The 13,530-nt window shown below is 42.0% G+C and overlaps 1 protein-coding gene across 1 annotated transcript in view; it reads left to right on the top strand.

Moving 5' to 3' along the window:
• The first annotated feature begins 1,443 nt into the window (after nucleotides 1-1,443).
• b4galnt4a (beta-1,4-N-acetyl-galactosaminyl transferase 4a) overlaps nucleotides 1,444-13,530 on the top strand; it is a 142,492-nt gene continuing 130,405 nt past the window's right edge. The window contains exon 1 of the mRNA XM_040025237.1: nucleotides 1,444-3,082. Coding sequence (XP_039881171.1) covers nucleotides 2,941-3,082 — 142 coding nt within the window. The 5' untranslated portion in view covers nucleotides 1,444-2,940. The remainder of the gene's footprint in view (nucleotides 3,083-13,530) is intronic.

Raw genomic sequence — 13,530 nt, forward strand, 5'->3', positions numbered from 1 at the left:
GTTTTGACTGCTATAGAATTCTTCTTCTTTTTGTGCACATTTTCCTTTCATACTGACTTTTTAAGTACACGTAATGGTTTTTGTTTTGAACTATTTTTAGCTTAACTGCAAAAATATTCCTGTTTCCAATTAGTTTATTGTGAAAACATTTATAAAACTTTGTATTTTTCTTTACTTACCCTTTTATTTCATTTCAGGATTTTGTTTTTAGTTCACTTTAGGTTTCTCCAGAGTGGCTTTGTGTGTAACTGTTTAGATTTAGTTAAGTTTTTATTAGTTTCAGGTTTAGTTTGAGTCTTTTTAAATGTTACCATATGGAGGGTATTTGTCAGAGGGAAGATTTAGGGAAATCACAATATGCATTACAATGCAAACACAACAGTTTTTAAGGGCAGTCAACTCCAGACAGCCTAATAAATGTACACCAAAGCCTCCCTGGAGCAGGTTATGCTGACAAATTCTACCACGATGATTAAAACTTGAAATTTGAATTCATTGGGCGGGGCCTGCTGTAATAAAAGAACCTCTGAGCACTTTTATTAAGAAAATCTGTACCTAAACTATTAAATACGACACAGAAAAGTATGCACTATGGACTCATGAGATATAAATAACTAGCAGCCCCTCACAGCAACAACAAGTCATGAAACTTTTTCACACATATGCAATCGTTTCTTTTATTTTTATTTCTTAAATTAGTGTTGCGTTCATTATAGTTTCTTTTTTATCGTTGACCACTGGGGGGCAGTCAAGCGTGCGTCATGACTGGTCTACAGGGTGTCGCCACACAGCTCACACACAAAGGCTGTCTAGATAATTTGTAAAGATGGCTCACAAGGTTTCCAGCCTCGTAATGACATGACTGAAGTATTTAGTAATTTTCTCACTTCCGCTTCAAGTATTAGGCTTACGATTAATGTTTTAAATCGTAATCCGACCAAATCATTTTTCTTTGAAACAACTGGGACGTTGTTTCAATTTAGTTTGGCAAACAAATGAAATTTATCTCCAGTCGAGGGATTAAAATGTGTGCTTTAATCAGAAAAAACGTGCAATGAGTGTTACTGAAACTAATTGATTTAGAAATACATTTTTGAAGGAATTAACAAACCCAACACCAAAATTAGAATAAAATGTGATTTTCCTCCCCTTTTCGGTGTACAGTGGTTTAATTAATCTTCCAAAGGCCATTTGAGCGGTTTCATTTGGCGAGTTATTTCTACATTTCCTGAAAAGCGACTAATCATTGCTCATCTAATTAACATGGGTCCTTGAATTCGGGGGGGGGATATGGTAAAACAGGAACGGTGAACAAGTTTCAGGATGTGCGTTCAGCTATTGGATGCTGGATCGTGTGAGTGCCAAGCAACGGCGAAGGCAAACAAGTAGACCCGCCTCCTCTGAGCCCATGGCGTATTTGTAATTGGACGACGGACTTGTCATTCCTCGTCCTCTCACGTTAGGTTGCTCTGCACCGTAAGATGCTCAATTGATGGGCGTACTGAGCTGTGCAGGGACTGGAGATACCCTCCTTCATTGTAGCAAAACAAAACCATGTTCTCTCCCGGTTATTCCTCAGCTTGTTGCTGGGCTCTCCGCGACACCCTTCCTGGACCTCAGCTGGTTTTTATTTATTTATTTATTTTTTTACTCCCAGTGCTCGTTGACACGCAGGTCTGATGATGCTGTTGCGGCGTTTTAATGGGAAAAAAAGCTCATGAGAGAAAAAACAACACAAGGTAGTGCATCCCAGCAGTGCCACGTATTGTGCTTATTTGTTTAATCCTGGTGAGGTGCTCGCTTGCTTGTGGTCTTTCTTGTGTTAATTGTGCAGTCGGACAGTGCTGCTAGCCTACTTTGGGAGAATGAGGTAAAAAAAAAAAAAATGCACCTGCCGTGAAGACAACGGAGAAACCAGAGCACATGGGCATCTCTTCCCCGGACCTCAAATTATTGCACAGTCGCTTTTGAGTAACCCACCTTTGTTACGCCGCCATGGAGCAGTTTTTTTATCTGCATCTCGTAATATTTACTCGTCGCTGGGCTTTAAACCCACCCGAGTACGAGGATGACAGCTGATCGCCCCTCCTCTCCCCGGACTTCAATAAAAACGCGCTCCAGCTGAACGCGCTGCCATCGATTGGAAGCCAGGCTCTCTGTGTGCGCTGTGTTTAACAATAGATGGAGCGCGGAGGGTTGTGACATTTGGCCGATTGCCACCCTGACCTTTCCCCCTTCCTAGTCCAGTTACCTCGAGGTTTCTCTGGCAGTAGCCCGCGTTTCACTGACGGCCACTTCACTTCATTTGTGCTCGGCGGTAAAAAGATTAAATGACCCACCTGCAGAAATGCTAAGTGCGACCACGTCTCCTCTCGGAAACTACACTTCTCCTATTACTCTTTGATACTTTGCGCTAAAGCCGTGGTCGTGGATGATCCTCGAGTAGCCGATAAAACCGTCGTGGTGTCAGCATGGGCTTGAGCTTTAGGGGATTTGCGTAGATTATCGTCGGACTGCTATTTTATTCCCACGGTTGCAGAACTCAGCGGCTTTTGATCCGCAGTCCTTTTTTCCTCCGCTTCCCCTCGGACGCCTGTAAAACTCCAGCAGGGAAGCCTGAACCCGCGGTTTTCGTGTAGGGGAGGGGAGACAACGGACTGCATTCATAAACGATGACTGCCACGGAGGTGTTTGCTACCAGATCTGAGGATACAACGAGTTTGGCGCTGCTGGCACCCCGTGGATGTGGGAGGACGAGACGCGCATTGGGGCTGTAGTTAACACTCGCAGGGATGCCGTCGCTGTAACTGGGAGAGGTAGTCCTTCAGCAGAGGCGCGAACAGCCCAGAAACACAACACAGCAGCGCCCGAACAGTCAGCAGCCTTCTGGACTCGTTTTAACCATCTACCGGGCGCCTACCGGAGGATGTTTCAGCGAGGATGCTGCGCTTCCCCGTGAAGAAGATCCGGAAGCAGTTCAAGCTCCTGCTGCTGCTTGTACTGCTCACCTCGGCGGTTTGGTTCACTTACCTGCACATCAACCAGGGCAAGACTATCAAACTACACTTCAACTACGGAAAAGGTAGATTTTTTAAGAGAAACCTGTCTTTTCGTTTCATTTAAGTTTTCTAAGAGGAGTACCGGAAACAACCATTTAACAATCATTTTATGAAAACTGTTTTAATCATTAACTAAAGTAACACTGCTATAAAGTTAACACCTAGAATAGCGAGCTCCTGTAGGATGGGTAGGAAAAGTAAGATTTTAATGCCATACAGTCTCTAAACAGTCACATAGTTGTAGCTCAGATGTTTTCATGAAACAAACGCTCTTCTGGCTTTGACACATTGCTCTCCTTTGTTTGCTGTGATCGGTAGAACCTGATCTACTACAACAAGTAACACTCTCACAGAGAGAGTGAGAGCATGTCTTATAAATTAGCCAGAGCTTTTTTTTTCTTTCTCCAGGCTAAGAAAAAAGCACCTGTTTATGTGTCCAGGTCCAAAGTCCGGGCCTCACCTTCAACATCAATAATCAAAGTGGTGCTTGTGAAGGTGGCTTCAGAGGTCACAGCAACGCCTGAAAAATATTAGAAGGTGGGCAGTGCAGCGAGAGGCACATTTCCACCTGCTGCTGTTGTGCTTCTTATTACCAAGGCTTGATTGCGTTTATCCACAGTGCACAGCAGTAGCGGCTGGCTGTAACAGTAGATGATGCTGAGCATTACAGGAATGGCTGATGATAAAAAGTACTGGAACTAATACACCACTGGCGAGCCTACTTCAGATTTAACGCTGGGTGCTGGTGTGCCTGTATCTCTTGCAGCTGTCTGTGTAAAGTGATATGCAATAATTATGATGTCCTTGAAACTGTGGGCACCGTCCGTGCACATGCACACATGGCTGATTGACATACAAGGATCATTCCATTGTGTCTGATCTCAGTGCTGGGGTTTCCCCAGTGACAGACCAGATATAGTTTATGATCATGAGAATCCTGAATCATATGGAGGGCTGGAGACTGCCCAATATCTTTTATTTACTGCTGCTAAGTTAGTTGTAAAGTTGTGTCAGGGCTTTGAGTGTAAATGCCCAGCAAAGTATTCCTACACTGACTCTTTTATGAAGCAAATATTATTGTACTCTGCAGGTATACTGCAGATCACTCGAGGAATAAAAAATGCATATTAAACTGCTGTATTCACAGCAGTTTAATATGCATTTATTAAAAATATTCACACTCGTGGTTTTGTATCCATAACCTGTGTTCACATATATGGAAGCTCTTCACTACCTGTGATTTATTTATTTATTTTTGCTATTGCTGCAGTGTCGTTCCCGATTTTGCATTAATTAGCCCAAGAGCATGACAGTTCCTTTCATTGAGTGAAGTCACGGACCTCAGCACACACAGATATTTTCAATATACTTATGCTCATCTTTTTAAGGGTTCCTTTAATAAACTGCCTTTGTGACGTGTCTGCTGCGGCTGTCTGGTGAGGAAGGAAGCTGTTATGCTTGCAGTGCCGATCTATGTGTCTAATTGACTGTCTTCCTTTTTAGTAGGCATCTGAGCAGGTCAACTTACTTAACCTCTTATGAATAACATGTCCCTTCTCGTACTAAGGGTTTCTAAGTGAGATGTAGCCATTACTGGAAATGGGGCTCTATGAAGTGTGTAAATATTCATATTGGGCTGCCAGTTTTTTTTCTTTTTTTCCCACACAATCTTCAATTGATTCTTAGCAGTGAGGTGGGGCAGGTAGAAATAATGTAATTTCATTTTTGGCCTGATTACGACATTATTTCAATATGAAGTGACACTGGTAAATTTCCATTCTGGTCGTCTGTATTTTGGAGGAAATTAGATTTATCTTGACCCAATCTTCTCCTTCTTTTTTTTTTCTTGTTCGTTCTTCATCATCCACTAGATGAAGTGTTACTGCCGTATGACCAGCAGGGCTTTGAGAAACAGAAGCATGAAGAGCCCAGCGGAGGCCATTCCAGCTTAATTGTGACTAATGTTGTGAGAAGCTGTATCACGATAGTTTCTCAAAAAAGCAGAAAAGTGAGAATCCAGTTTGAACATGGAAACAGAACGGATGAACTCTGTCTGATGAGTCTTTGTGTTGCAGAGAAAGAAAAGTGCTCTCAGTGGGCGCTGATGGCCTTGAGCAAGGTTCTGTTTTGGTTTTACCCAGCGACTTACCTTTTGCGTGGCATAAGTAAACCAAATTATTCGAACGTTTGGATATTTTATCTGAGCTGTTTTTCACTGGTCTGCTTGGAGTGAGATGCATTGTCACTTGTGGAAAAGCGTTGTTCTCGTGCTGAAGGCAGGAGGTCGGACATGTGACGCCCACCTGCTCACTGGGAATTCACTGGAGTATTAACTGTGCTATTCACACATGGGCGCAGGACCTTGCGCAGGAGTGCCGGCATGTTAAAGACCAGCTCATGTTCAATCTGACCGCATCTGCATTAGAAGTGTCATTAGGCCTCTTTGGTTCAGGATTGTCGTCATTAGGAGCACTAAGTCAGCCACAACCGTGCTAAATTATTATACCACTAAATTATTAAATACAGGATGAATCTGTGTGATAGACCAGCGGCAACAGGGCGATGGGCAGTCCACTTAGTTTTTTGTGATTTTTTTTTTTAAAGCTTGTAAGGTGGAAGCATGAAGTGAGCTATTGATTCTGTCACTATAAGCACATGTAGCTTGTGAAGTGAGGGATAAAACATGAGTAGACTCTTTCTAGCTTTTTTCTGACCCTTTGGACTCTCTTTGAAAAAGGAACTGTTGGCCAAGAGGTTTTTTCTCATATCCCATTAGTAGTAGGGAATCTACAAACCCAACAATCTTTATTTTCTATCTTTATAATAAGGTGATTGACTATGATATACTGAATAGACCAGTCAAAGAAATATAATTTTATTTTAATGAGACATTTGTAAATATATGAGCGTTACTTAGGGCATTTAATTATATTTTCTTGAAAGCCATGCTAGCTGTTGCACCTATGATTATGACGAAAGCCAAAAGGTATAATTAAATAGTTTTATGACGGCACACTGGCCAGACTGGCCTTTATTTAATCTGAATTTTAATGAAGATGTGTTTTGGCAGGTAAATCAGCAGTGCATATTAGATGAGTGCCACATTTACCTAGCCACCCAGTCGTACAGCAGCCCCCCTGTTTTCCAGCTTCAACAGGTCCACTGGAATGGGCGAGAAGGCAAAGGGGGAAAGCTTGCTGCTGCATACAGCCCTCTATTGATTAACTGCGATTACACACGCGGCGGTTCATGCATGTGCATACACGCAGCCACCCCTCATATAAACACAGATGTGGTGCCTGTGTTTGTCGAACGGCACATAATCCAAACATACCTTTCCTTGCATCACCGTGGATAAAGAGGAAGTCGAAGAGGAGGAAATCTCAGGATTTTCAACAGCTTGACTGCTTGGTTGCCCATGGAGACAACATATGGGAAAGGCGCATGTGGTGCTTGGAGCTTATTTTATGAAGACAAGTGCATTCATAGGTTTCCAGGAAGCATGAATCTATTAAATATCTAGATGGAATTTGAAATTAAAACAGACGCATCTTATAGATGCGTTGTCATAAAAATGTAATAAATCTTGAGAGGGGGAAAAAAACTAACCAAGTCACATACATAATCACATTCAAGCATTCAGATGTAGTTGCAGTTGGACATAAAGTTTGATTTAGCTTGTTGTTGTTGTATCTCGGCAGCGGCAGGCTCAGGTTGGCTCGCTGTCATGGTAACCATGCCCTCCGGTGTCACTTTTCCTAATTTTAGCTCTTGAGGTTCTTATGGTTGGTCACTCTTGCACCAAACTGGTAACAGACACTGCTTTTACATGAAGGCCTGAAATTACCAAAGACACAAAAAATAAAGAAGTGACTAGATAAAAATATATCCAATTAAAACAACATTAAAGTAAACATAGGCATTTATCAGTAATTTAAAACGTAAATGGTCCTTTGGAACAGTATTATTTGAAACTGTAGTGGGGTTTCACTTCTCTGTACAAGATTCTGACTGAATGCTGTCGTCTCTGTTGAGAGCCTCGGCTCAATCAAGCAGTAGTCGACACCTTAACACAAAAGGAATGACAGCGTCTTCATTTGTATAATGAGGTGAAATATGTAAATGTATAAAAAATTAGTAAGTTAATAAATGTATTTGCACTCTATAGAGACTTTGTGATCTATCAGGATTTAAAATCTTAAACACATAGATAGCAGTTTTTTATTCATCATTTATTCATGTAGTGGTGAATATAATAATATATCTTCCTTTTCAGCTTTCTAAATAATGCAGTTACCCACAGTGCCCACTTGCACTTTGATAGTTGTTGGTAAAGAAGCAAACAAACAGAGATATGCACCCTCTGCTTAGTAAAAAGCAGTTATGGAGCTTTTTATAGTTTTATATCTTAGGTGTATTTTATTTATTTATTTATTTTTTATTTAGTCGAGCCCAGCGAGAGCGCAGTGTGCAGGTCTGCATCAGGTGAATGGTTTGAGCATGTTGAAGTGAGGGACAGGTGTGAACCCAGCTGGGTAGTTGGGATTTTAGAGATTGCTTCCACTTTGGTATCTTGTTTCTTTGCGAAAGAGCACAGGCACTTTTCATCAAAGTAAAATCTGAAAGCACTGAGTTATGAAATTGCAGCCGGACTACTGTTGCAATTTATATTCTTGCAGTCCCACACAGAACTGTTTCTGAAGGTATACAAGCACATGATTCAATTTCCAGGTGGACGTTTGCTGTGATCTGAAAATTGAAAATGGAATCTCAAAATGTTCCTGCCTCTGTTCACCGTTATTGAGAGATAATTAAATGTAACAATTAACATTATGCATGAAACTGTCATTTAATTTGACATCTTATTCCATTTCAGCGGTTGAGTCATAAAAGTATACCCGTGTGGCATCTGTTAGATTGCGTCTTGGGAGCTGGGGTAACTGCCACAGGCTCAACCATGAATCTGCCCCACAGCTTATTTGTCCAACCCAGTAAATCTCTCTTTCTTTGGCTTATTCCGCAGCCAGGATAAACTGTTTCTGTAACAGCTCAGACTGCATCCTCGATGTGCTTCGGACGCGGTGAGATCTGCCTGTTAAAGGTGGAGACAAGAGACGGATTAAGGGAGGGAAATGATACCCTACACCTTTGATACGTTCAGTACATGAATTTGATTACATTTCCTTTTGCACACACAGTCAGAATTTGTGTATTTCCTCAGTAACGCTTTTGGCTTCCTCTTGCAATTCATTTCGCATTTTCTTTCTAATGCTAAAGCAATTGCACAGTGCTGCTGGACAGAATGTAAAACAGCTCAAAGATATTTCACACTCAGCATGTGTTGCATTCACATGCCCACAGTGCATTTCATGACTCCTAAGTGTTGCATGTAAGATTTAACAGATGCGGATATAGAATTGAGAAATGAAAGAGGTCGGGTTGATAGGTCAGTAAAAAGCACTGGAAAAAACACAAGTCCAGAGTGTGTTAACCTCAGGGTTAATGAAATTTGTGTTGGCCTGCCTAACGAGCCACCATCAAGGTACCAGCTTTGCCCCATGCAGATGAGATCTCTGGCCCGCTGCCACAGCTTTGCCGCAGGAGATTTGTCTGTGTATGTGCAAGAGTAAGCGAGTGAAACGGAGAGATTTTGTGCAAAAGGGAGCAAGTGTGTATGTGTGATGTAGTCTGTTTTTTTTCTCTTTCTTTTTTTTTCTTTTTGCGTGTGTGTTTTTGCATGTGTCTGTGAGTGCACACCTCCCCGCTCTCGCTGCCGTCTGCACTTTAGGCCCAGTGTTTAGCCGAGCAGAAGAGGAAGCAGCTGAATGATGGCACTGTCTGCCCACTGGCACGCTTGCTATGATTGGGGCGAGGTGGGGAGCCGGTTGGGGTGGGGTAAATTGGGGAGGAGCGACTGGGCAGAAGAAGGACACCCTTCTCATGCAACAGGTGGGACATGCAGCAGGATGCATCATGGGAGGATGTGGCTATGACTCATGACCGAAGCCATTTAGTGCTTATGGTGCACATTCATAATAATCTGCCTGTGCTGTCCATGGAGCTTTGTATATACATCAGATTTGTGGCTCCTACCATTAGTCTGGGTCAAAGCTGGTAACTAGCTTTCTCTCTGGGTCAACTCAGCACAGTGGAGAGCTACAGAAAGGCATCGGAAAGTTTCACCAACATCGCTTTATTCCTTTAGGAGGTGGCGAGCACAGCGTACAGCTGGATACTAACAGTTTACTCATACCGGGGCTGCTTAGACACACAAAATAGCTGCTGTAGCTACTTTTTTATGGGGCGATTGTGGCTCAAGAGTTGGGAGTTCGCCTTGTAATCGGAAGGTTGCCAGTTCGAGCCCCGGCTTGGACAGTCTCGGTCGTTGTGTCCTTGGGCAAGACAATTCACCTATTGCCTACTGGTGGTGGTCAGAGGGCCCGGTGGCACCAGTGTCCGGCTGTGGCTACAATGTAGCTGCCATCACCAGTGTGAATGGGTGCATGACTGAATGTGTAAAGTGTTTTGGGGTCCTTAGGGACTAGTAAAGCGCTATATAAATACAGGCCATTTACCATTACTTTTATCAGTGTGCTCTCACAGAGAGATGAGACTACCTACCGCTCACGCTAACTCATTCATCAACACATACATAACCACAAATACAAAAGAAAGGGGGTGGTCCCTCCCTTCCCAAAACATTGGACCTATGCCACAAATACATTGCCAGTCAGGCTACCTTCTTAAAGAAAGGTTTTTCCTGTAATATATAGAAACCTATTCAGGTGTAGCTAGATTATACAGCGGGGGTATCTAATAATTCTCCAATCACATTGTTAAACAACGCCATTAAGATTTAATTAAGACCAATTTCCTCAGCAGAGACTCGTAAAAACCCACACAATTTGGACAATTTAATAGGACACAGCTGTGAGACACAGGGGAGGTGAGTTTGAATCAGAATGAATTGGTGAGTTTAAGAAGTGAGAAACGGAGAGAGAAAAGAGCGAGAGCCAGAAAGACAGATGTCAGGTGGGAGTATCGACTGTAGATGATCGTGATCCCTGTCGTGATGGGATTTGTCAGTTTCCTCCGTGCTCAGGTTTGGTTCCGCTTTTTACTCCCCACCTCTGCAAAAAGTATTTTCTTTCATGGGGTTTCTGTGCCGTGTTGGGGCTGTATCAGCTTTGGTGTTGCCTTACTGTAAGCGATCCGGACCTTGCAGGATTTCAATCAATCATCAAAGAGTGTGTGTCTGTGCGCTCCCTGCTGCTCAGAATGAGCTTTCTGTGGCGGTGGTTAATGGAAAAGGTCACCTCTCCCGGAGGCTGTGACGACTTGCAACAAAGGCAGGGAAGGGATCAGAGGAGAGAGATGGATAAACCTTGGAGATGGAATAGACTGACTTTATGGAGACAAAGGTGTTGGTTGCATTGTAACCAGCTTTGAATGCTATTTTTTTTAAGCCCTGCAGAAAATTCCAGAAAATGGAAACACTTGATATGAAAGAGTAAATTGACTGAAGCTTGACTGTCCCTGCGTGCAACTCTCTTTGTAGTTTTCGCTTGTATTCCCTGTTTTCTTTTGAAAGCACTGGCATGCACATTTTTACTATTCATCATAAACTTATGAATATTTACAAGTGTGGGGAAGATCTGGAGGTGGGCTAGGAATTCATCAAATTTATGAAAGCTTCTCGGGTGAAGTGAAGGGGAGAGTCTGAGGTTTGCTTCACTCTGACATTTAAGGACTTTTTCCACCATTTAGATTACTATAAATCCCGCATTTTATGTGTGGCTATATATTTAAAAGGATAAAAAAAAAATGTGGCAGTTAGGATAAGGTTCCTCACTGCTCCACAGTTGGTCTGATGGAGCTACCCTGCTGACAGCTTTCAAATATGACGCTTTTGTAGTTTTGTAACTTTTTGCTTAGTTAAGCTGAATTATAAAGGTTCCTCTTAAGGTTTTTTCCTTTCTACATTGTCATATTTTATATCCGTCTCCCTCTATGTATAATTTTTATTTTTTATTTTTGGTTACGTGTTGGAGTGCCAAAGGAGGCAGGACATGAGAGCAAGAAAAAGAGAGAGGACGAGGGCTGCACTTTGTCATTCTTTTGTCTTTTGTCTCGAAGGCCTGCTGCCCAGCTTGATTCACAAAGCAGCTTGATGTGAGCCGCTTTGTGAAGGAGCATGGCATCGCTCCCCGAGGCCTGTTAAACACTGTTCCCATTTTCCTATTGTGGCCGGTCATGAGGAAAGGTATTCAAGAGCAAAGGAAAGTTTCCAGTTTACTCTGGGGCTCTGTTTGTGTTTGCATAACTGTGCATGCTTGCTTTGAGTGGAGATCCGGCAGTGTGCACTGAATTTTAACATCCCTTCACTAACCGAGCTTTTTAATTTGCTATCATGTAATGGCCAAAATTTATTTGAGTTTTTCCCTCTTTTCTGAGCCTCAGTTACACTAATCCTGCTGATTCAGCTGTATAAGAGGATAAAGCTCAAAGCCACGGAAGTGGACGTTAACGTATGTTGCAAAATTCCTTTTCAAATCTTTTTTTTTTTTTAATTCTTTTATTGACAACTTTTGATTTTCAAGAGCTGCTCTTCTTCTAGCTGTATACAAGAAGATATAAAGCACGCTGTCGTGCTGAAAGCAGAGAAGCAAGAACATGGTAAACAAGCTGAGCAGTTAGACGTTTTCTGCGCACACTCGACCGTTTATAGCCGTAATTTTTTTAAACAGTTATAAAAAGGATCTTTCTTGAAGTAAGAATGTGTCAGAGCTTTAGAGGATTACATTATTTTTTAAAGTAAGCCAGTGCAATACTCACCATGTTAGCTGAATTCAGTATACTTTTTTCATATTGTTCTCCACACAAAAACCTTTCACGAGTGAATCTTTATGCATTTATATATTAAAAAAACTTCTCACTCAACATATCTTACTTGGATGTTTTGCAGTGTAATACAAAATTTAACCCTCCCCCCAACTCAAACTAAATCAGGGAGGTAATATTTAACTGTCAAAGCTAGATTTTCGCCACCTTGGAACTGCATCCTTAATAGGCCACTTCTCTCGCCTACGGCTTCAACCGATGTGAATTACCTGACCGAGTTTGGGCCAAGTTGTCTTTTCCATTAGATACCGAATGAGAAACTCACTCACTCTTAAATTTCAGCACCCACTGTATCAGGCAGTTTTCCCAGTATCCAACACGGTAAAGGCTGCAGCTGAAGGCACTGCTATAAATTCCTTCCTCCAGGACAAAACGTCACGCCGAGCCTTCAATATCTAACTCGGCGGAATATCAATGCTAAGAGCCGTCTGGCTTGTCATCCGGGATTTTCCCTCTGCTAGCTCTAACAGTATAAAAGCAACAGCAAAAAGACAAATGAAATCAAAGGATAGCAAAAGCATATAAAAGAAAGAGAACTTGAGCGCTAATTATCTTAAAATAATTTTTTATCAAAGCACACGTCTGAACAAAACATTTGTTCTCTTAGTGTTATTGCTCACTCGTAGGACGGTGCCCACTGGACATCCTTAAAAGCTCATCTCACAGAGGTACATCTTATGTCACCACGCTTTCTTCCACCTCCTCCTCCACCCTCTTATCTGCCATTTCCCTCCTGCTTTTACATTTTCTTCTTGCTTCTCTTTCACTTCTGTCCTCTGTGGGAAAGCAAAAAAAATAAAATAAAATGACACATGCATCTCCACTCCCTGTTTTTACATCCGTTTTTACATTTGCAAATGAGACGTGGGACAAATGCTAGCTTTCCATCCAGGTGCATTTGGCATGGAGATTCACCTTCTTCAGCAGAGCAGAATGATTCAACTCTATTATCTCTCTGTCAAAGAGGCTGCTGCTACCTGCCCCGCCGGTGGAAATGAGGTATTTTTACATTTGTTGGGGAGGACAGGAGAACTGGCAATGAGCCGATGGGTATAATGCATTGGTCTAGCACTTTTTTTTTTTTTCTTTCTTCAGATCACGTGATCTTGTTCTAGATCACAAAGAAGAAGGAGAAAGCAGCCAAGGCCTTGTATATGTTTAGTGCTGGAGGACATATAGCAATATTTCTAATGTGCTGCATTTAATGTGGGTCTGGCAAGTAGATGGATAGATCTGTTTGCATATTGTGTGTGTGTATACACTTGTACACTTGCATATAACAAGACGGATGGTTTCTTAATTCAAAGCAGGTTGTGTCTTTGTTTGTGGAATTATTTGGCATTTTGCTCAGAGTGATGCAGAGTTCACGCTTTATTGCGCTGTGCATTAGAAATCATTCAGTCCATATAAATAAATGCGTGGCTCCTGGCTCACCTCTCTCCAAAATAAAAACAATAGGAACTGGCAAGAGAAATTATATGCATGTATAAAACTGCTAAAAGGGCATTTAAAGTAAAAACAGCAGTGACATTATAATATGCAGTAGATGTTAATATATGCACTTTGTCAT

The sequence above is a fragment of the Simochromis diagramma genome, unplaced genomic scaffold (assembly GCF_900408965.1).
Source record: "Simochromis diagramma unplaced genomic scaffold, fSimDia1.1 OVJJ01000293.1, whole genome shotgun sequence".
In the NCBI taxonomy this organism is placed as follows: domain Eukaryota; kingdom Metazoa; phylum Chordata; class Actinopteri; order Cichliformes; family Cichlidae; genus Simochromis; species Simochromis diagramma.